This window comes from Canis aureus, chromosome 7 (genome assembly GCF_053574225.1).
Source record: "Canis aureus isolate CA01 chromosome 7, VMU_Caureus_v.1.0, whole genome shotgun sequence".
NCBI lineage: Eukaryota > Metazoa > Chordata > Mammalia > Carnivora > Canidae > Canis > Canis aureus.
Genome location: NC_135617.1, coordinates 65,646,693 through 65,668,832, shown reverse-complemented (window position 1 = coordinate 65,668,832; position 22,140 = coordinate 65,646,693). Strand labels below are relative to the sequence as shown.

Here is a 22,140-nt window from a genome sequence, read left to right as displayed (position 1 = left end):
GAATTCACTTATATGTAGATTTAAAATATCCTGGAATACCTTATTCTGAGAAAAATGAGGATACCTGTATTTGTCTGTAGTATTGGGACTATAAACCTAAACCTATACAACCTAAAAAAAATCATAAGCATTCTCAAGGCAGTAATTGTTTTCTCTCAAATAGTTCAGTCACCTGCACAACTTTTGTAAACTCTACATACTTTAGGTCTGCCTCATACTTACTAAACCTAATTATTTTTAAAGATTTTATTTATTTACAAAAAACAAAAACAAAAAACAAACAAACAAACAAAAAAAGTTTTATTTATTTATTCATGAGAGACACACCGGAGAGAGGCAGAGACCTAGGCAAAGAGAGAAGCAGGCTCCCTGTGGGGAGCCTGATTCAGGATTCGATTCCGGAACCCTGGGATTACCCCCTGAAGGCAGATGCTCAACCACTGAGCCACACAGGTGCCCTCAATCTAACTCTTAACCCCTGTGTAAATACTACTGTCCTGATGCAGAACTTCTGAAATCATTTACTTGCAATTTGTTGGATCAGAGTTAAGAGGATAGAAGAGAGGAGCAAGAGCCAGATAGGTTACCTAATTTCAACTCTTCTCACTGGAAACTGCTGATCCTAGGTTATGATTTCCTTGGTCTCAACTACTATTTCTTTAAAAGAAAGTGTTATTACTGTTGGACATGCCTTCAAAATGAAACTTCTTTAAAATGTCTTTATTTATTAAGGATTTTATTTATTTATTCACGAGAGACAGAGAGAGGCAGAGACACAGGCAGAGGGAGAAGCAGGCTCCATGCAGGGAGCCCGACACGGGACTCGATCCCGGGACTCCAGGATCATGCCCTGGGCTGAAGGCAGTCTCTAAACCGCTGAGCCACCCAGGGATCCCTAAAATGTCTCTTAATAGATTTAGTATTTTCTGTGAAGAAATGCTGAGTTTCTCAGGCAAGTCTTAGAACTGTTATGATTACTTTTTAAATTATTTTTTATTTTTTATTTTCCATTACGGCAACACATTTTAAAAAACTATTGGGGCACCTGGGTGGCTCAGTAGTTGAGCGTCTGCCTTTGGCTCAGATCCTGATCTCAAGGTCCTGGGATTGAGTCCCACATCGGGCTCCCTATGGGGAGCCGGCTTCTCCCTCTGCCTGTGTTGTGTCTCTGCCCCTCTCTCTGTCTCTCATAAATAAATAAAATCTTTGGTGGGGGGGAACCTACTGATTGCTAGGGTTATTGGAGTGGAGTGACAATACCTATAGAAGTTAGTTTTTTTTTTGTTGTTGTTGTTGTTTTTTGTTTTTTTGGTAAAATTTTTAGTGCTACATTAGAAGTAAAATGCAAATTTTGCCAATAAGTTGGGGAAAAGAAAGTAGCAAAGTTCCCATAGTAACGTTATCTTTGCCCTCACACAACTGTCTTATTATCCCATTGGACTGTGTGATTAATGCTTCTTACTGATAACTGTAGAGGCACATAGGATTCTTTCTGTATCACTGGATATGAACTTTAATGCTGCTTTCCCAGTAAGCTGTGTAAATATGTGGTCTCAATATGTATCTCCAGTTTGACCTTTATACATTTTCTTCCTGCCAAACTTTGTCCTTGGAGTGGTATCTTGGTGCATCCGTTGCAAACTCTTTCCCATTCCCCTACTCACTGCCAGAAATGTCACTGATTTGAAATTTGTTTATTTTGTCATCTTGTCTCTCTGTTCCTGATATTCTGCATTATTTGTCCCAGTGTATTTCAAGATGTTGGCATTATCTCAGTACGGTTTCTAACTGTAAGCTTACTGTTTTTTTTGTTTTGTTTTGTTTTGTTTTGTTTTTTTTTGTCCTACAGAATTAAAATATACTATTAAAAGCTTTTCTTAGATTCATGTCTCCATTGAAGCCAGCTGTTATTTGGAAACAAAATAAATTTTTGACATTGATTTGTTTTCATCTTTCTTCTAATAACTCCTCTGTTGTTCTTGCTCATTAAAGGATGTGGCCTTAATGTAGATTGTTGGTTAGCTCTTCTTTCCTTCCCTCCCTTTCTCCAGCATTTACTGAGTATGCTCTGCATTGAGGACTCTTGTAGGCTCCAGAAATAGAGCAATGAGAAGCTTTTAAAGTGTCTAGTTTTATTCATTCTGCAGGTACTGAAAACTAATCTAGTGCTCAAATATACCAGAAAATGAAATTGGCAGTCTCTACATTTAAGGATCTTTTTTTTTTTTTTTTACATTTAAGGATCTTATATTCTTGTAGGAAGAACAACAAATATATAAGTATGTAGTATGTCAGATGGCTATGAGTGCTGTGGAAAAAAATAAATACAAGTATGTGTAGATTTCTTATTTATGTAGGGCAGTTAAATAGTTAAAAGACAGAGTTGTGTGGTTATCTGGAAATAAAGTATCCAGGCAACAGTGCTAGCTGATACAAAGCCCCTGAGGTTGGAGAGTGTTCAAGATGAGTTCTAGGAGCAGCAAAATGCTACTGTTGTTGGCTATTATAGAGTGAACAACTAAGAGACTGGTGAATGTGGAGTCAAAACTAATAAAGAGACTTGAGTCATCAAGGCCTTTTTGTTGGCTTTAGTAAGAACTTAAGTAAACTAAATAAACTTAGTAAAAATACTTTGGATGAGATGGGAAGCAAGTGTAGAATATGGTTTGATCAAATCCAAGGAATGATGTGATCAGACAATTTTAAAGGGGTTACTTGGGTAAACATGGGGGCAGAGGAGGATGCAGAAAGTCCTTTTAGGAGATTATTACAGTAAATTAAATTTGAGATCCTGATGATGTGGACCAGAGCTATGGTGTCAGGAGGAACTATTAGGATTTGGATGTACTTTAAAGGTAGATCTAACAATTTTTTGTTATAATATCTATAAGATATTTGATCTAAGCCAACTGGAAGAATGGAATTACTTTTTAGTGAGATGAGATAGGAAGTCAGAGAAGCCGTTCTGATGGGAAAATGAATTGGGTTTTGGCATGTTAAGTTTGAGATGCTATTAGACTGGAAAAAGGCACCTAAATAATTTTGATAATTTTGATAATATTTGGAGTTAGGTGTGTGCTTTATTAAAAAACAAATGAAAAAATAGAGATCTATTTAGATATAACCATGACTTTAACTCATGTTTGCTTACAGTTCTTTCTTACATTTTACATATCCCTAATGCTGAGGATCACTTTTTTGCTGGAGAACATGCTCTGGTTTTGTTATCTATGTACAAATTTGACAGCCACATTGAAAAATGTTAGTGTTTTGCTCTTTTGGTATGAATGCTATATGTCTGGGTAGAAAGGCCTAAATTCAAAATGATTTTCCCTCAGAAACTTTGTCTAATAGGAGTTCCAAAAAGGGAAAGCAGAAAAAAAAATATGGGAGGAGGGCAGCCTGGCTAGCTCAGCAGTTTGGCACCGCCTTCAGCCCCAGGCCTGACCCTGGAGACCCAGGTTCGAGTCCCATGTCAGGCTTTCCTGTATGGAGCCTGCTGTTTCCCTCTGCCTGTGTCTCTGCCTCTCTCTGTGTCTCGAATAAATACATAAAATCTTTTAAAAAAACATATGGGAGGAGGGTCCAAATAATAATGAGAGTGTTAGCGACTGAAATCTTCAAAATCTGTGGACCCACACCAAATAATAAGATCACAACCTGATAAGATTTTATAACTCAAGAGACTAAAAAAATGCTTTTAAAAGAATTTTCACCCGAGGTGCCCTAGTTAAGGAGAGAATCCAATTGTCAGACTTCGTTAGCACTATTGGATGTTATGAATCACTGGGGGATGCCTTCAAAGCAGTATATGAGATAACAGGATTGGAGTAAAATTTTAGATACAGTGGCCAGAGAAGGTCACAGTAAAAAAATCTGAAGGATGTCAGAGAGCTAGCCACATAGATATCTAGAAGAGGAGCATTCCAGGCAGAGGAACACAAGTGCAGAGATCCAGAGGCAGAAGTTTTCTTGATGTTTAAGAACAGCAAGAGAATGCTGTGATGGCAGCAGAGAGAGCAAAGGGTGAGGAGGAGTAGATAAAGTCAAGGGGTCAGGGGTTCAGATCATATAAGGGCTTTTCTATCATGGTAAACACTTTTTAGCTTTTACTGAATGAGATGAAAATCCATTGAAGGCGTTTTTTTTTTTTTTTTTTTTTTTTCATTGAAGGGTTTTGAGTAGAGTGATGATATAATCTGCTGTGCTTTTAGCAGCTAGAGCTGTTCTTTTGTGTTAAGAAATGACTGGGGGACAAGGGCAAAGGCAGTTAGGAGGTTACTATAATAATCCAGGGGAGAGTTCACAATATCGTGGAACATAGTGATGACAGGACAGGTGATGAAAAGTAGTTGAATTTATAATCTTTGTTGAAGGTGGAGTTGGTAGAGTTGCTGGCCCATCAGATGTGGGGGAGGGTGAAAAGAGGGAGAAAGAAGAGACAGCAGTGATCAAATCAAGTATGATGTTAAGATTTTTGATCTGAGCAATTCCTGAATGGATCACCACAAACTGATTATCAAATGACATGGGGGTGGGAGCAAAAATATCAGAAGCTTACCTTTAGACATATTTTCAAACCCTTTGATTTTTGCCAGTCTGAAAAATGAAAAAATAAAAACCCACCTCATTTAATTTTATTTTTTTTAATTTTTTTTAATTTATGATAGAGAGAGAGGCAGAGACATAGGCAAAGGGAGAAGCAGGCTCCATGCACCGGGAGCCCGACGTGGGATTCGATCCCAGGTCTCCAGGATCACGCCCTGGGCCAAAGGCAGGTGCTAAACCACTGCGCCACCCAGGGATCCCCAAAAACCCACCTCATTTTAATTTGTATTTCTTTTACTATGAGTGAAACCGATTATTTGCATTTCCTTTATTGCAACCCATTTATTTTAGTTAGTTAATTTAGAGAGGCATTTTCCTCTTGAGTGGTTCTTTTTCTTTTGATTTGTAGGGATCCTTTTTATAAATTAAGGAATTAGTTCTTTGTGATATTTGTTGTAAAAATCTCCCTGTCCCAGTTGTTCTTTTTAATTTTAAACCTTGCTTCTGGTGGTTTTGTGCAATTCAGGATTTTTTAAAAGATATTATTGAATCAATCAGTTTTAAAAAAAATAATGTCAGGGTTTGGTTCATACTTAGGTCTTTACCCTAATGTTATTAAAAAACTATATATTTTTTGTGAGTACTTTTGTGATTTTATCTGTGTTCTCATTTTTAATCCATATGGATTTTTAAAAAGATTTTATTTATTTATTCATAAGAGACATAGAGAAAGATAAAGAGAGAGAGAAAGAGAGAAAGGGGCAGGCAGCAACACAGGCAGAGGGAGAAGCAGGCTCCATGTAGGGAGCCGGATGTGGGACTCTATCCCGGGTCTCCAGGTTCAGGCCATGGACTGAAGGCGGTGGTGCTAAACCGCTGAGCCACCCAGGCTGCCCCAGTCCATATGGATCTTAAATGAAATACTGCAGTAGATGAGTTTGTTGAAGGGATGCTCTGGAAAGTCAGGATGCAACTGCAGAGTCTTAGTGCTTACTGGAGAGAGCAGGTTTCTAGAAGAGCTTCAACACACGATACGATAACAAAGACTAGGCTTTATTCAGACTTCTCAAGTTATACACCTTTGAGAGGATTTATTTGATTGTTATCTATATAACAAATAGGGAAAGGTTTCTCATAATTTTTGGTTGGATCAATTCAGCATGATCTGGAGGACTTGTTAAAATACAAACTGCTAAACTCCATCTCCAGAGTTTGATTCTCTGGGCGTGGTGAATAGTCCTAGAATTTCTGCTCTTAAGTTCTCAGATGACAATGATAGTCTTGGGACAGCACTTTGGGAACTGCTGGCCTGGGGGTTCTGGGGCTTAGGCTCTGGAAGTCGGAAGGTTTGAGTTCAAATCCGTGTTGTGGTATTTATTAGTTCTGTGATTTGGGGCAGGTTTTTTGCTTGTTGGATTTTTGTCTCCCATTCTACCCCCTCAAGTTATATTTTCTTTTCCCTGAACCAGAGTATATATTTTTTAAAGGTGCTGTGTGAGGAATAAAAGAAATACTGTTATTTAAAATAGCATATACTTGAAACATGGTAAGTGCCCATAATAAATATAAATTGCTATTCCTTTTAACAAGCCCTTTTTGTTCATAGTATCAGTGCTGTTTAAAAAGACTATATGGGGGATCCCTGGGTGGCTCAGCGGTTGAGCGCCTGCCTTTGGCCCAGGGTGCGATCCTGGAGTCCTGGGATCAAGTCCCACGTCGGGCTCCCGGCATGGAGCCTGCTTCTCCCTCCTCCTGTGTCTCTGCCCCTCTCTCTCTCTCTCTTTCTCATAAATAAATAAATCTAAAAAAAAAAAAAAAAAGACTATATGAGCAGCATGTAATTAAAAATTTCTAGTAGCCACATTAAAAAAGTAGGCAAGGGATCCCTGGGTGGCGCAGCGGTTTGGCGCCTGCCTTTGGCCCAGGGCGCGATCCTGGAGGCCCGGGATCGAATCCCACATCAGGCTCCCGGTGCTTGGAGCCTGCTTCTCCCTCTGCCTGTGTCTCTGCGTCTCTCTCTCTCTCCGTGTGACTATCATGAATAAATAAATTAAAAAAAAAAAAGTAGGCAAAACAGATTTAGAAAGGTAAAATTAACTTCAACCATTTTAACCCAAATATATGAAATTTTATTTTACTATATAATCAGTATAAAGTTACTAATAAGGTATTTTACATTCTTTTTTTCATAATAAGTTTTTGAAATTTGGCCTGTATTTTATACATACAGCACATCTTAGTTCAGAATAATCAGATTTCAAGTGAATTATAACCAGATGTGACTAGTGACAACTGTTGTAGATAATGCCAGTCCAGTCACTCCTCTTCACCTTACATTCTTGGACATTTCTATTATGTCTAGCCTTGCTTCAGGTACTGATTCTTGGTGTAATTAGTTACAGACATATAAGTGAAACTTTTTTACTTATGCAGAAAGAATGACAATGGACATGGCAGGCATCCTTGAGCTGCATATAGGCTTTTCTGATTCTTAAGAGATCAGCCAGGAACAAGGAGTTGATATTTCTGGGAGTCAGTTTCCATCAAGGATATTGTGCCATCTTAGAACCCCATGTTGTCTGAAAGATCTCTTGTCAGTTCTGCAAGCTTGAGTATTTCTAACCTCCAGAGGTTGTAAAGAATAGCTCTGATTCTTAAAAGCGTATATTCTTTGTTTCTAGAACTTAGCCTTTTGATTCATGGGAGAGGCACTTCCCATCTGTGTGTCTGTGGAGGTTTTTTCTAGTGAAGGAGGATTCCCTTAGGACCTGTGATTAGTTTTTCATAGAGTAAATACACTTTCTGAAAGTGCCACTCTATCTATCTATCTATCTATCTATCTATCTATCTATCTATCTATCTATCATCTATCTATCTATCTATCTATCTATCTATCTATCTATCTATCTATCATCTATCTTTTGCAAGGGTATACCATGTATATCCGATAGTTGCAATGTCACAATCTTAATTAGGGAAAAAATTTTTTTACATGCCCCTGTTTTGATGGATGGTAGCATATTTTAAAGGCATATGGTATACTTTTGTCTTCTGTAAGTATTCATTTAGCAGATATTTGCATACCCACTGTGCGTTTGGTACAATTTTCTTATTCATTATAGATCTTCTTTTGGAGTTCCGTATTGTTCAAAAATTGTTCACAGTCTTTTCACTTTTACATATAGTAAGGAGTATGATGAAATCTTGCTAGGAAAAAGATTTCTGGTTATTAAACTTTTTATATTCAGTATTCTTTTCACACTTAACCCATTTGAAGATAAACAAATGAAATGTTAAGATTTTCTTGCCCATAGTGATAAATCATGTTTGATAAAACCTTTAAATTTATAAATGGGCAATATGATTTGCATTGTTTGAAAACATTTTACTACTACTGCTGACTGGCTTTCCTTAAATTGATTGATGCTTTTCTTTTAACTTCTGTAATAAGGTTTGGGAACTGTGTTTTTTCCTAGACGAGACTTTTAAATTCATTCACCCTTGAAGGGCTCTCTTCTGAATTTGTTTTTCTAGGCAGCTTTTACTGTACTTGGAAAAAGAATTTTATATCTGTCTTGCCCATCATGCATCAGCATTTAATTTATCTTCTTTTGCTGCTGGGAGAAAAGTAATAATGATTTGGGTGTTATTTGGAGATACAGGCCAAAAGCACAGTACGTCAGGTGAATGAAAACATTGATGTCTTCACATCCATTTTTTTCTCCCACTGCCAACTTTATTGTTTAAAAATGTTCAAACCTACAGAATTAAATGACTAGAACAATGAATATCTGTATCCTTCACTTAGACTAACCAGTTATTAATATTTTTTAACATTTGCTTTCCTTCTCTTCTTCTCCCACTATTTCTTTGCTGCTTTGCTGCCTGTGGGCTCAGACATCCTGACATTTCACCCCTAAATTCTTCAGCATGCACTTTTAAGATTAAGAATATTCTTCTGCATTACCACAATATCATTATCATTCCTAAGAAAAATTCAATAATTCCATAACACTGGCCCTACTTAAATTTCCCTAATTGTCCCCAAAATGTTTTTTATAGTGCTTAAAATTTTGTCTTTAATCTAGGACCAGCCAAAGTTTAAGCCTTTGATTATGTCTTACTGAATTGTATTATAGTATACAGTGGTTTCGGTACCATTTTTCGTTTCCTTGTTTTTCCTAACACCCCCCCCCCCCCGTTTTTTCCCCAAAGAACTGAAACCTTGATCAATGCCTTAAGTTTAGACTATGTCCAACATTCTAAATTTATCTAATTAGTTTCCTGTGACTAGATTCAGCTTAAACATTTTTTTTTTTTTCCAAGAGTGCTTTATAGATGACATGATGGGCTCCTTATTTTATCACATGAAGTTCCAAGGAGTACTAGTACTCTTGGTACTAGTAGTTGCTAAGTTTGATCACTTGGTGAACACTGGATTGCTTTCTTATATATACATGTTTTTCAGCCCATAATTATTAAGTGATCTGTAGAATTCAAGCTCACTTTTGGAGTAATTATATGGTCAAAAATGTCTTATACAAACAAACAAACAAACAAACAAACAAACAAACAAACAAACAAGGTGCCTGGGTGGCTCAGTGGTTGAGCATCTGCCTTTGGCTCAGGGGGTGATCCCAGAGTCCCAGAATTGAGTCCTGTGTTGGGCTCCCTGCATGGAGCCTGCTTCTCCCTCTGCCTATGTCTCTGCCTCTCTTTCTCTGTGTCTCTCATGAATAAAAAAACAAACAAACAAAACCCCAAAAAACAAACAAAAAAAAACAGTCTTAGATATTTATTAGACCTAAGACGCACCTTTTTTTGGTCTCATTTTGTAACTCTAAGCATAATGAAACCGCAGAAATATAGCCTTTGCTAATTTCTGTTAACCTTTAAAAATGATTTTATTTTAGGCTTTTTTAAAAAAAAGATTTTATTTATTTGAGAGAAAAAAAGAGAGAGAGAGAGAGCACATGTGCACATGAGTAGGGGGAGGGTCTTAGGGAGAAGCAGACTCCCCACTCAGCAAGGAGCTCTTTCCAGGCCTCAGTCCTAGGACCCTGGGATTATGACCTGAGTGGAAGTCCACCACTTAACCAACTCAGTAACCCGAGTGCCCTAAAATTTATTTTATTTTATCTTTTTAAAATTATTTTATTTTTAAGACTATTTCTTTACCTAAATTATTGGTAACATGACTTGTTTATAGTCAACAAGTCAACATGACTTGTTTATAGTAACAATCTATCAATTTTCTTTAAAAGCTCAGGAATTTTAAATTTAAAAAACTGTCTTGTGAAATATTTAATAGCTCATTTTCAAACCTAACCAAATTGAAATTGTTATGCAGTAATGATTGGCTTAGTTATATTTACATTATAGAGCATAATATAATTGTGTTCTGTTTTATTTAGCATGTAATTCTGAACTCTTTTGGGGCTGATTGTGATATTTTCATTTTTGCAAAAATATAGAAATCCTCTGTTAATGAATATCACCATTAAAGGTAAGTCATTATTGAACTACCACTTAAACAGAGTATGCCACAGAACCAGTGAGATTTGATCCAACTTTTGACATTTGTACATAAACTCAACTAGAATTGTGTGTTTTGGGGATACCTGGACAGCTTAGGCAGATAAGCATCAGACTCTTGATTTTTGGCTCAGGTCCTGATCTCAGGGTCTTGGGATCCGGTTCTGTGCTTTGGGATTCTCTCTTTCCCTCTCCCCCTGCTCATATATGCATTCTTGTTTGGACTCTCTCTCTCAATAAATAGTCTTAAAAAAAAATTGTGTACTTGTAGTTCACAGAACAAGTTTATAGAGTGTGTGTATGTGTATGTGTTGGCTTCCTTTAGAAAAAAATGATAATTACATAACAATTATAATGTCATGATCCCAAAGATGGAGCAAAGAGGTTATTAAAGTCAGTAGGACAGAGTACCTGGGTTGAGCACCGCCTTCAGCCCCGGGCGTGAACCTGGAGACCCAGGATCGAGTCCCATGTCGGGCTCCCTGCAGGGAGCCTGCTTCTTCCTTTGCCTGTGTCTCTGCCTCTCTCTCTCTCTCATGAGTAAATAAATAAAATCTCTAAAAAAAAAAAAAAAAAAAAAAAAAAAAGTCGGTGAGAGAACAAATCCTAAAGTGTCTTCAGAGGACAGGCAGCTTATATTCTATAGTGGACCAGGGAAATGGGAAACACTTATTCTTTCTCTGATTTTATTTTTCTTACATTGCCTTCTACTTAGAATCTGTTAGATTAGGTGGACCACCTGGTGTCTGTCCCTGAGTGAGTGGGAATATTTATGAGCAGGCTGAAGCATTTCTTAAGTGTCCACTTCTTCGATAGAGAGACTGCTTATTCCAAGCTTAGACATTACTTTTCTCACAGAAATTGCCTGCCATCACCTTCCCAGCAGAATGACTAATTATGAGCTGGAGTCTTAACATTTTTCAGTGTTTTGACATTATGTGCTTGGTAGGGTGTAGGGTACTTCTTTACTTCTTCAGGGTGTCTCTATTTATCAAATACAATGTAGATGCCTTTATAATATTAAATTTGTGATTTGTAACTCTTAGCTTTCAATTTCCATCAGTAAAGCATAGCTACTTAGTTACAAATCAGGCTGGATTAAACAGTTTGTTATACCTCGTGGCTCACCAGAGTGATTTGAAACAAAGATTTATCAAGAGTATATGGCCCAATTTTTGGAGGTACTTTTCTGTGGCTTGTTAGCATTCATTTTTAGTAAGCACACTTCAGGCAGGTGTTCTGCAAGGAGACTGATATTCAGACAATAGGGCCAGCCCTGAAGTTTCTTATCTCAGGGGTGGGGGATGATCCTAATGAAAGTGTTCTAGAATGCTGGCTCTGGTTGATCCAGTGGTTCTACCTTTGCTGCTGGCAGTGGTACATCAGTTTAAAAACTCCTTTGAATGTGACAGTAAAATGAATGAGAGAGTAAAAGAGCAAGGGTAAAAAGGGAAAGGTAAGGTAATATTGAAGACACCTCATGGATACTAGTTCTAGTGATACAGTGTGCTGTGTCAAAGAGAGAAAGGCAGCTGTTGACTCCTGTCAGATCTTACTGATCAGATTTTTTTCTCTTTTTTAGGGGATTTACTTAGAAATTGATTTCTCTCAGATTTCTTATTCTTAAGGTGAGAGAAACTTAGGTCTTGGGTATCAATTTCATTGGCAATTAATAGGGGCAAGCATTTTAGAACTTAACTGTCTTCAAGCATTGCTGAATTCTTGTTCTGAATTGCCTTTAGCAACCCAGAGTATATACTAATGCAATGAATGCAAGATAGTCACACTCGATTCCCTATGCACATTTTTTCTGGGTTTCTTTTAATGGATAAAATTCTAGAATAAAATAGGAATTTCATTTTGGAAAATTGTATCAGGAATGTGCAGTGATAACTACTCCTTAACCAGATTGTTGCATCATTTAATTCTGTAGTGGTGAAAAAAATATTTAAAGAATTCAGTTGATACTTACTGAATGTTGATTATATATGTTGTATACTCTGCCTGATGCTAGGGAGCTACAAAAATGAATAAAGCAGAGCCTTTTTCTTAAATTAAAATTTATTTGTTAAGGGGCACCTGGGCAGCTTCCTTGGTTAAGCTCCCAATTCTTGATTTGGGTTCAGGTCATGACTCAGGGCTGTGTGATTGAGCCTCTGCACCCCACCCAAGCTCCGGCTCAGCCCTGGGTCAGCTTGTATTCTCCCTCTCCCCTTACCCCTCCTCCCACCCACTCATGCATGCAGTCTCTCTCTAAAATAAATCCATAAGGTATATAAAATATTTACTTGGTAAAAAGCCTTGTAATGAGTATAAAAAGTAAAACATACTTAAATGGGTAAAAATGTGTTTGAAATACCAGTAAGTCAGTAGGTAATTCTTTAGGAAGATACTAGCAAATAAATTATTCTAAGTAAAAAACATTTAAGCAATAGGGCTCTTATCTTACAGAAAAAAAAATTTAAGAGATTTTTCAAAAGTTGTACCCTCATCAACACCAAATATGGGTTTAAGATTATATTGATAACTTTTCACAGTATTTCCAATATTATCTGATCGACACATATATGAATGGAATAATGACTTATCATTAGGTATGACTTATCATACACTTTTTATACACTTTATTCCTTTTTGTTTGTTTTTAATCACAGAACGATGGAAGTCAATTTTATAAGAAGACCTTTTGAGATTAGTAACTGTCCCACAGTTCCAGAGCCAATGGCCAGTAGAGCCTGGATTTAAGCATGGCAGTCAGTCACATGTTTTAGCTCCTAACTTGGGCTCAGTTAATCCCTTCAGCTCCCATTCTTGGTTTTGTTTTTTTCTTTTTCAGTATGATTTGGAAGAATCAGCAGGATTCAATATAGAGAAATACAGTAACTTTTCCCCCTCAAACTTGTAAGAGAAAAATTTAAAGGGAAAATGTGGCTAATTTCATTACCTAAGTCATTTTTCTATATAATTTCTTTCAGTTTCTCCATATATACATATTTTTGCAATGTGTAAATATATTTATGTTATATTTTACTGTTTCTTTGTCATTCTGTTGGATATTTTGTATACTTTATTTTTTTCAAATTATTTTCAAATGTTACATATTATGCCACTGACCTAATTGATTCACATTTGCTCATCCATTTTCCTGTGTTGAGATTGTTCTCAACAATCTGGTTTTCGGGTTTTTATTATTACACATAATGTAGCAATGAACACTTTTCTGCATAGAATATTTTTCTTCTGTTGAAGTATTTTTATAGGAAAAATTTCCAGAATTGGGTCAGACACACTCTTGAACCTCATATGTTAGTGTGTGCCTAATGATAGATATCTTTATGAAGTTAATTAGGTAGGGAGTAATAGATTTGTAGAATAAAATGTGTTATATTACTTATAAAGTCATTTTGCCTTATCCAGTCATTTTGCGTATAAGCAATATAAAGAAGTTGAGTTATTTGTATTATTTTCTTATTTCCACTGGGAAAAGTAAGAATTGCAGAGATATAGACATTATTAAATTAGAAGTGCTATAGTTTAGTCTTATTCTTGGCATGGTCTTTTCATTTTTACATTTTCAAGAGTATAACTGGTATGTGATTCCAAGCTCTGTCAGGAAAATAGGGGAAGAGAAGAAATGGCATAGCATTGATAGAAGAATATTCAAGAATGCCTATTGACTATGATGACAGTGAGTTTATGTCATTCCTGCAAGACAGCTAGGAATTTAGCCAGCTCAGATACACAGTGGCAGAAGAAAAGAGGCTCAAATAAAAACATACAGGCAGTTGATATACCTAGAGAGCCCCAAGCTAGCTCCCAGCCAGTATTGGGAGAGGTAGCTGCTGAGGCAAGCTTGGATGCCCTTGGAATTCTTTGTGATGTTTTGTGCTCTGGGTGAAGTGCTTTACTTCCCTCATTGAGGGCCAAGACCACTCTTTAATCCTTTGAATTTTAGTACAGCCCTTAGTGAATGTATACTCAACTGAGTTAAATTCATGGGTGAGTTTTGAAAAGAATGGCTAGCAGATAGGAAGTGAAAATTCTACTAGATAACTTGAGGCTGTTTGGGCAGATACACCCAGGTTGATGGGAAGAGATTTTGGTGGATAGTTAACAGAATTAGAAGGTTCCTTAGGAAGAAGAATTAATGTCAATTCCAATACTGAAGCTTCTTATGTAATTAGTTAATTAATTTTAAATGCCTTTTGACCCCCTTCAACTATTTCTCCTAAGCCCTGTCTTTGGCATCCACCAGTCTGTTCTCTGTATCTATGAGCTTGCTTTGTTTTTGTTTTTAGAGTGCACAGGTAAAAGAGATCAAATGGTATTGTCTTTCTCTGTTTGACTTATTTCGCTTAGCATAATGCCCTCAAGGTCCATCCATGTTGTCACAAATGGCAAGATTTCATTCCCTTTTTATGCCTAAATACTATTCCATTTGCATGTGTACACACATATACACCCCATATCATCTTTTTTTTAAAGATTTTATTTTTTATTTTTTTAATTTTTATTTATTTATGATAGTCACAGAGAGAGAGAGAGAGAGAGAGAGAGAGAGGCAGAGACACAGGCCGAGGGAGAAGCAGGCTCCATGCACTGGGAGCCCGACGTGGGACTCCATCCCGGGTCTCCAGGATCGCGCCCTGGGCCAAAGGCAGGCGCCAAACTGCTGCGCCACCCAGGGATCCCCACCACATATCATCTTTAACCATCCATCCATTGATGGATGGTTAGGTTGTTTCCATATCTTGGCTATTATAAATAATGCTGCAGTGAACATGGGGAGGTGTACATAATCTTTTTGAGTTAATGTTTTTGTTTTCTTCAGATAAATACCCAGAAGTGGATTGCTGGTTCATGTGGTCGTTTTATTTTTAATTTTTTGAAGAACCTCCATACTGGTTTCCATAGTGGTTATACTATTTTACATTCCAGTAACAGTGCAGAAGGATTCTCTTTTTTCTACATACTTGCCAACACTTACTATTTCTTGACTTTTTAATGACAGCCATTCAAAAAAGTATGAGGTGATATCTCATTGTGGTTATAATTTGCATTTTCCAGGTGATTAGTGATATTGAGCATCTTTTCATGTTCCTATTGGTCACCTGTATGCCTTCTTTGAAAAAAAAGTCTGTTCAGATCTTCTGCTGATAATCAGTTGTCTTTTGCTATTGAGTTATAGGAATTCTTTATATGTTTTGGGTATTAGGCCCTTACCCAGTAGATGTATTATTTGTAGTTATTTTCTCCCATTCAGCTAGGTTGCCTTTCATTTTGTTGGTGATTTCCTTTGTTTGCTGTGTAGAAGCTTTTTATTTCATTTTTACCTTTTTTTTTTTAAAAAAAAGATTTTTGTTTGAGAGAGTGAGCGAGTATGCCCATACAAGTAGGAGGAGTGGCAGAGGGAAAGAGAGCAGCAGGGAGCCTTATGCAGGCCTCACATGACCGAGCTGAAAGCAGATACGTAACCAACAGAGCCATCCAGGCACCCCTCTGCAGAAGCTTTTTAGTATGATATAGTCTTACTTGTTTATTTTTACTTTTATTGCTTTCACTTTTTTATTGTTGGTGGTGCTTTCACTTTTGGTGTAAGATTCAGAAATCATTGCCAAGATCTCTATGTGTTTTCTTCTTGTAGTTTTTTGGCTTCCCAACTTATGTTCAAGTTTTCAGTCCATTTTGAGTTAATTTTTGTGCATGGTGTAAGACACTGGTCAAGTTGATTTTGTAAAAATTGGCTGTCCAATTTTACCAATACCATTTGTGAAAGAGATTATCCTGTCCCCTTATATTTTTGGTGCTTTTGTAGTAAATTAATTGAGCATATATGTTTGGGTTTATTTCTGAGCTATTTTACTTTATTGATCTGTGTCTGCCTTTTCATGCCAATACCATACTGTTTTGATTACTATAGCTTTTTGTAATGTAGTTTGAAATCCGAGAGTGTGATACCTCCAGCTTTTTTCTTTCTCAAGATTGCTTTGGTTATTCAGGGTTTTTGTGGTTTCATGAACATTTTAGAATTATTTATTTTATTTCTTTAAAAAATGCCATTGGAATTTAGATTGCTTTGAGTAGTTAAGGACATTTTAACAATATTGATGCTTCCAGTCCATGAGTACAGAATATCTTTCCACTTATTTGTGTCATCTTAAACTCCCTTATTAATATCTTGTAGTTGTCACCTACAAGGAGGTCTTTCACTTCCTTGGTTAAATTTATTACTAGGTATTATATTCCTTTTGATGAAATTATAAATGGTATTGTTTTCTTTATTTCTCTTTGTGATGGTTTATTATTAGAGTATAGAAATGGGGCAGCCTAGGTGGCTTACTGGTTTAGTGCCACCTTTGGCCTGGCGCGGGATCCTGGAGACCCGGTACTGAGTCCCATGTCGGGCTCCTTGCATGGAGCCTGCTTCTCTCTTTCTGCCTTTCTCTCTGTCTCTCAATGAATAAATAAAATCTTAAAAAAAAAAAAAAAAAAGAAATGCAATCAATTTTTTTGTGCATTGATTTTATATCCTGCAACTTGACTGAATTCATTTATCCTAATAGTTTTTTTGGTTCTTTAGGGCTATATATATATATATATATATATATATATATATATAGTCATCTACAGATAGTGATGGTTTTGTTTTCTTCCTTCCCAATTTGTATGATTTTATTTCTTTTTCTTGCCTAATTGCTGTGGCCAGGATGTAAAAGACGATGTTGAACAACAGGGATGGATATGGGCATACTTGTCTAGTTCTTGATCTTAGAGGAAAGGCTTTTGGCTTTTTACTGTTGAGTATAATGTTAGCTGTGGCTTGTCATAAATGACCTTTATTTATGTTGAGGTATGATCCCTCTACACCCACTTTGTTGAGAATTTCTATCATCAGAAAACCTTCTTTGAAAACTTAAAACCATACCAAAACCTGCACATGAGTGTTAATAACAGCTTTATCATAATCTTCAAACACTAGAAACAGCCAAGATATCTTTTAGTAGATGAATGAATAAACAAACCATGGTACATTTATACAATAGAGTATTATTCAGAGATAAAAAGAAATTAGCTCTCAAGCCATAAGAAAACCTGGGTAAATCTTAACTGCCTCTTGCTGAAAGAAGCTGGTCTGAAAGGACTATGCTCTATGATTTCAGTCATAGGATGTTCTGGAAAATGGAAAACTGAAGTGGGGGTACAGAGGTCAGTGGTTGCTGGGGTTTGAGAGGAGAGGAGAAGGACTGACTGGGTGAAGCGTGTGGGGAAATGTAGGGCAGTGAAATTATTCTGTATGATACTAGAATGGTGGGCACATTGTCCTATGCATTTATTAAAACACACAAAGCTTTACCGCACAGAGTGAACTTTTACATACAATTTAGAAATGCAAGATTGCATGTGTATCCTTTTGCAAGGGAGAATTTTTAATCTCCAAAATAAACTCTGAGCTTTTGTATGGGAAGCATTCTGATGCATCTTTATTCATTCTGCTTAATTATATCATACTCTCTTGACCTGGAGAGGATAGAATCAACTTCCAGGTTGAATAATATCCTTAGTCTTCTAAAATCAAAGTTCAGCTATTTTTGAATATAATATATTGCAAATTAAAAAAATTATTTAGGGGATTGGGAGATCCCAGGGTGGAAGACTAAGTGTGACAAAATAGACTTACTGTATTACAAATATAAGAAACAGTTTCATTGAAGGAGGTAGGAGAAAAACATGCTGAATTAAGTAGTTTTGGAAATAAATGGAGTCTGCAAGACTAAAGGCAAAAGAGCTGCACATAAGTACTACACTCCAGTTGATAAAGTTGTTTTTCCCACAAGGTACAGGTTAAGAATTCTGCTAACTGCTATACACGTATACTGAAATTGAACAGTAAAGTAAATAGTAGATGGTTGCTGGTTGAAGCCAGATTTCTTCTCATTTTTGGAGTTTGCAGATAAGTGAGGTAGTGGTGGTGGTTAGAATGATTTCAGTGCTCATGGGTTAGATTTGGAGATATCAGTAAGAACTCATGTAGCTTATTATAGGTGGTTGCATATAGAAATGCTTATAGATATGTATACACACCGGCACATATACACTTATATTTTCTTGTTCTGTTAGCTGAGAGGGCCTAAGAAGTAATGACATCCTAGTAGTGACAAGTATACCTAGCACCCAGATCTTGGTTTTTAATATCATTCTCCGGTAACAGGAACCAGGGCTCTTGGAGCAACAGCATTCCAGCACTAAGGCAGGAAACATACAAGATAAGCATGGAGCATATTGTAATGCCAGAAAGTAAAGGAAGTACTTAAAGAAAAAACAAAACCCAAAACATGCAATGATGGGACCAAATCAAAGGATCAGAAGAACTAATAACTGAAAGAGCTCGTAATAGCCAAAGCTCAAGCAGTTTGAGCAACAAAATAAATAACGTAGTAATAGATTATACCCCAAAGTATAAAACTCCATGAGTCTATACTGCTGCAATTAGTAGTTGATTAAATAAATAAAAGTGGCTGAAGAGACCAATTTACTGTACATAGATTTAAAATTATTTATGGTAGATTTTTACTTCCTCAAGGAGGGTGAGCCCAAGTCTCCACCCCTTAAGTGTGAGCTGTGAGCAGTGACTTCCCAACAACACAATATGGAAAGAGGGAAGGGGGGAGTAAAATGGAGAAACTTTACAGATATTCCCTCAGCCACATGATCAAGATTAACATCAACAGTGATAATTCATGGTGATAGCAGTTACCTTTAATATGATGTAATGAGAATGACACTCTATTTCTGTAGTCTTTGGCCCCCAAGCCCATAATCCCAGTCTAACTATCAGAAAAACATCATACAAACCCAAACAGATGGACATTCTACAAAATACTTGATAAGTACTCTTCCTAAGTGTCAAGGTCATCAAAAGTATGCTGAGAAATTATTATTGTTTAGAGGGCCCTAAGGACACATGACAACCAAATGTAATGTGATTAAATGTAATATCATCCTGGATGGGGGTCCTAGAACAGGAAAAGAAATTAGTAAAAGTTAAGGAAATATATAAATGAAGTATGGACTTAATACTGTATCAATAGTGGCTCATTAATTCTAACAGATATACCAAACTAGCATAAGATAAATGTAATGATAGGGGAAATTGGGCTCCATGTGTATAGAAACTTTCCATCTCTATACCATCTTAGCAATTTTTTATATATCTGGAAATGTTCTAAAAAATCTTATAAAATGTATTTGAGTGGCACACAGCTAGAATGGCTTATACTTTTCCCCGATGGAATTAAAAAAAAATTTTTTTTTAATCAAATTCAGGTAACAAACCAAAAGGTTCCTGTGATGATCCTAGAGGTTCCATTATGAGAACTATGCTCATTCTCATATTTATTGCTTGTAAGACCCAAGCAGCTTATTTTAATGAATTATAAATTTTTATTCTCATTCTGAAATTGATAAATAGAAACAGGTTTCACATGCCCATACAAGTTCATGAAAGAGTAAAAATTGCACAGACCTTGACTCTGTCTTGCTATTTTGTGCTTAATAATTCTTTATTTACATATATCGGTGGAAGTATTCATAAGTGAAAAATTGTAGATGCTGAATCTTCCTTTGATGCACTGAATAAAGCTAAAAGTTTGCTCTAATTACACTTGAAAGAGAACAGGAAGAATGCAGGGTAATTTAGAAATGCAAGATTGTGTGTGTATCCTTTTGCAAGGGAGAATTTTTAATCTCCAAAATAAACTCTGAGCTTTTGTATGGGAAGCGTTCTGATGCATCTTTATTTATTCTGCTTAATTGTATCATACTCTCTTGACCTGGAGAGGATAGAATCAACTTCCAGGTTGAATAATATCCTTAGTCCTCTAAAATCAAAGTTCAGCTATTTTTGAAGCGGTTCACTGTTCCCATCTTCACAAGTCCATTTCTACTAGCCTCTGACCTGGAAGGTAGAGTGCCCTGAAACTGTAGCTAGGTCTGAAAACTGAAGGGCTTGTTTGATGCAAATGCATCTGGTGAGACTGTGTTGCTATAAACAGTCTCCATCCTGGTGTTCTTTCCTGCTCAATTTATTTTGTTTCTGGGATCTTTCCACAGAGCGGAGCAACATAAACTATATTGGAATCTTATCTTTTAGTGGGCTTTTGGCCAGAGGTGCTGAGCTCCACATTTATAGAGTATAACATTACTTTCTATGCTATAAAATTGAGGCTTGTTATTAGCACTTGTTCTTTTTTTTTTTTAGCCAGTAATTCATCCCATGGTCATAAGTAAATATCCTAAAATCGTATGATATAATACAAATTCGTGTAGTGAGATATCTGGAATTCTTTTTCAGAGCACAGAGAAACATGTATTTGTACATTTTCACAGCTCCCAACCATGTCTGTAGAGAAAGAGTAAAAGTAAAAGGCAACTGGGTACCTGGGTGGCACAATGAGTTAAGCATCTCACCCTTGGTTTTGGCTCAGGTTATGATCTCAAGGTGCTGAGATCGAGCCCCACATCTGGCTCCATAATTGGTGCGGAGTGTGCTTGAGACTTTCTCTCCCTTTCCCTCTACCCCTTCCTCTCTCTTTCTCTGTCTCTCTCTCTAAAATAATAAATAAATCTTTAAAAAAAAAAGTGAAAGGTAACTTCTTGTGTCCAAATTAGTTGTCACACAAAAGAATAGTGGCTTGTTGGCCTAAGTTCTTTTCTTTTAGTCTAAATATTGGTATATTATATAAATGCAGAGTTTAATAATCATGTGCTGCCTTTATGCTTGATTCTCTGGTTATTATTTATGTTGTGGATTCCCAATTATTTGAAATATAGATAAAAATAGTTCCCAAACTCCATGAAACTAGAACTCAGGATTTTAGATTTGATTTAAAGTGACTAAAATTCTACTGGGCTTCTGATATTTCTATTTTTAAATAGTTGATATACTGAAGGGAAAATAAAACTAATTCAGATCAATTATCAATGATAGTTTGGTTATTTTGACTGATTAGCTAGATTTTTAATATCCTTGAAGGTAAGAGACTATATAATATCCGACCCAGTGCTTAACAAGTAATATAGTGGTTTTTCAGGAAAAAGTACCCTTTCTTCCTTTATGATCAGGATCTTTGCTCTCTAATTATCAGATACAGAAAAATTTAACTAACTTGTTGTATTACCTGGTGGATGTGTTTTTACCAGTGAAAATACAGTCACATGTGAACACTTTAAGTAAAGGCAGCCCTAAAACTTTTGTTCAATTTATTTGTTATTAATATTATTTTTAGAGTTTTATTTATTAATGAGAGTCAGAGAGAGACAGACAGACAGACATAGGCAGAGGGAGAAGCAGGCTCACTGCAGGGAGCCTGATGTAGGAGCAGATCCCAAGACCCCAGGATCATGCCCTCAGCCAAAGGCATACCTCAACCACTGAGCCACCCAGGTATCCCAGTTTTGTTCAACTTAATGAGAGCCTGAGTTACAGAATACTCAGATCTGATTTTCTTTAAAATAACAAAATATAATACTGTAAGTGTTCATGTGCTCTATAAGCCTGTAGAATTACAAACTAGTCTTAGTTCAACAATAAACACTTGCCAATCTCAGTGAAGACATTATGACTTCAAATATGATACCGTCAGGAAACTTTTAGAGTCTAGTTCTGAATTATACCACTGTATTTTAACTTAATTTATAATTATTAAAGCAATTAATGACACGAGTAAATGTACATATACACTTTAAAAGTCATACAGAATCTTTTTTTTTTTTTTAAGATTTTATTTATTTATTCATGAGACACAGAGAGGCAGAGACACAGGCAGAGGGAGAAGCAGGCTCCATGCACGGAGCCTGATGTGGGACTCCATCCCGGGATTCTGGGATCACGACCTGAGCCAAGGGCAGGTCATGCTCAACTGCCCAGCCACCCAGGCATCCCAAAGTCATGCAGAATCTTGACCTTCCCATCTATATCTCTTTTCCTTTTGCCTTCAGGGCACCCCTCAATCACTGTTTATTACTGTGGTTTTCTATAACCCAGTCACATCTTCTGTA

General features: G+C 36.5%; 1 protein-coding gene across 10 annotated transcripts in view; it reads left to right on the top strand.

Moving 5' to 3' along the window:
• The window catches only part of ZFAND3 (zinc finger AN1-type containing 3), a 331,540-nt gene that overhangs the window by 160,709 nt on the left and 148,691 nt on the right, over positions 1 to 22,140 (top strand). Inside the window, exon 1 of one of the 10 annotated variants that reach the window (XM_077904182.1) lies at positions 10,023 to 10,054. The exons of the other annotated variants lie outside the window; for them this stretch is intronic. Within the exon in view, the coding sequence (XP_077760308.1) occupies positions 10,036 to 10,054 (19 nt within the window). The 5' untranslated portion in view covers positions 10,023 to 10,035. Of the gene's footprint in view, positions 1 to 10,022; positions 10,055 to 22,140 lie in introns of those variants that run through there. 10 annotated transcript variants of the gene reach the window in all.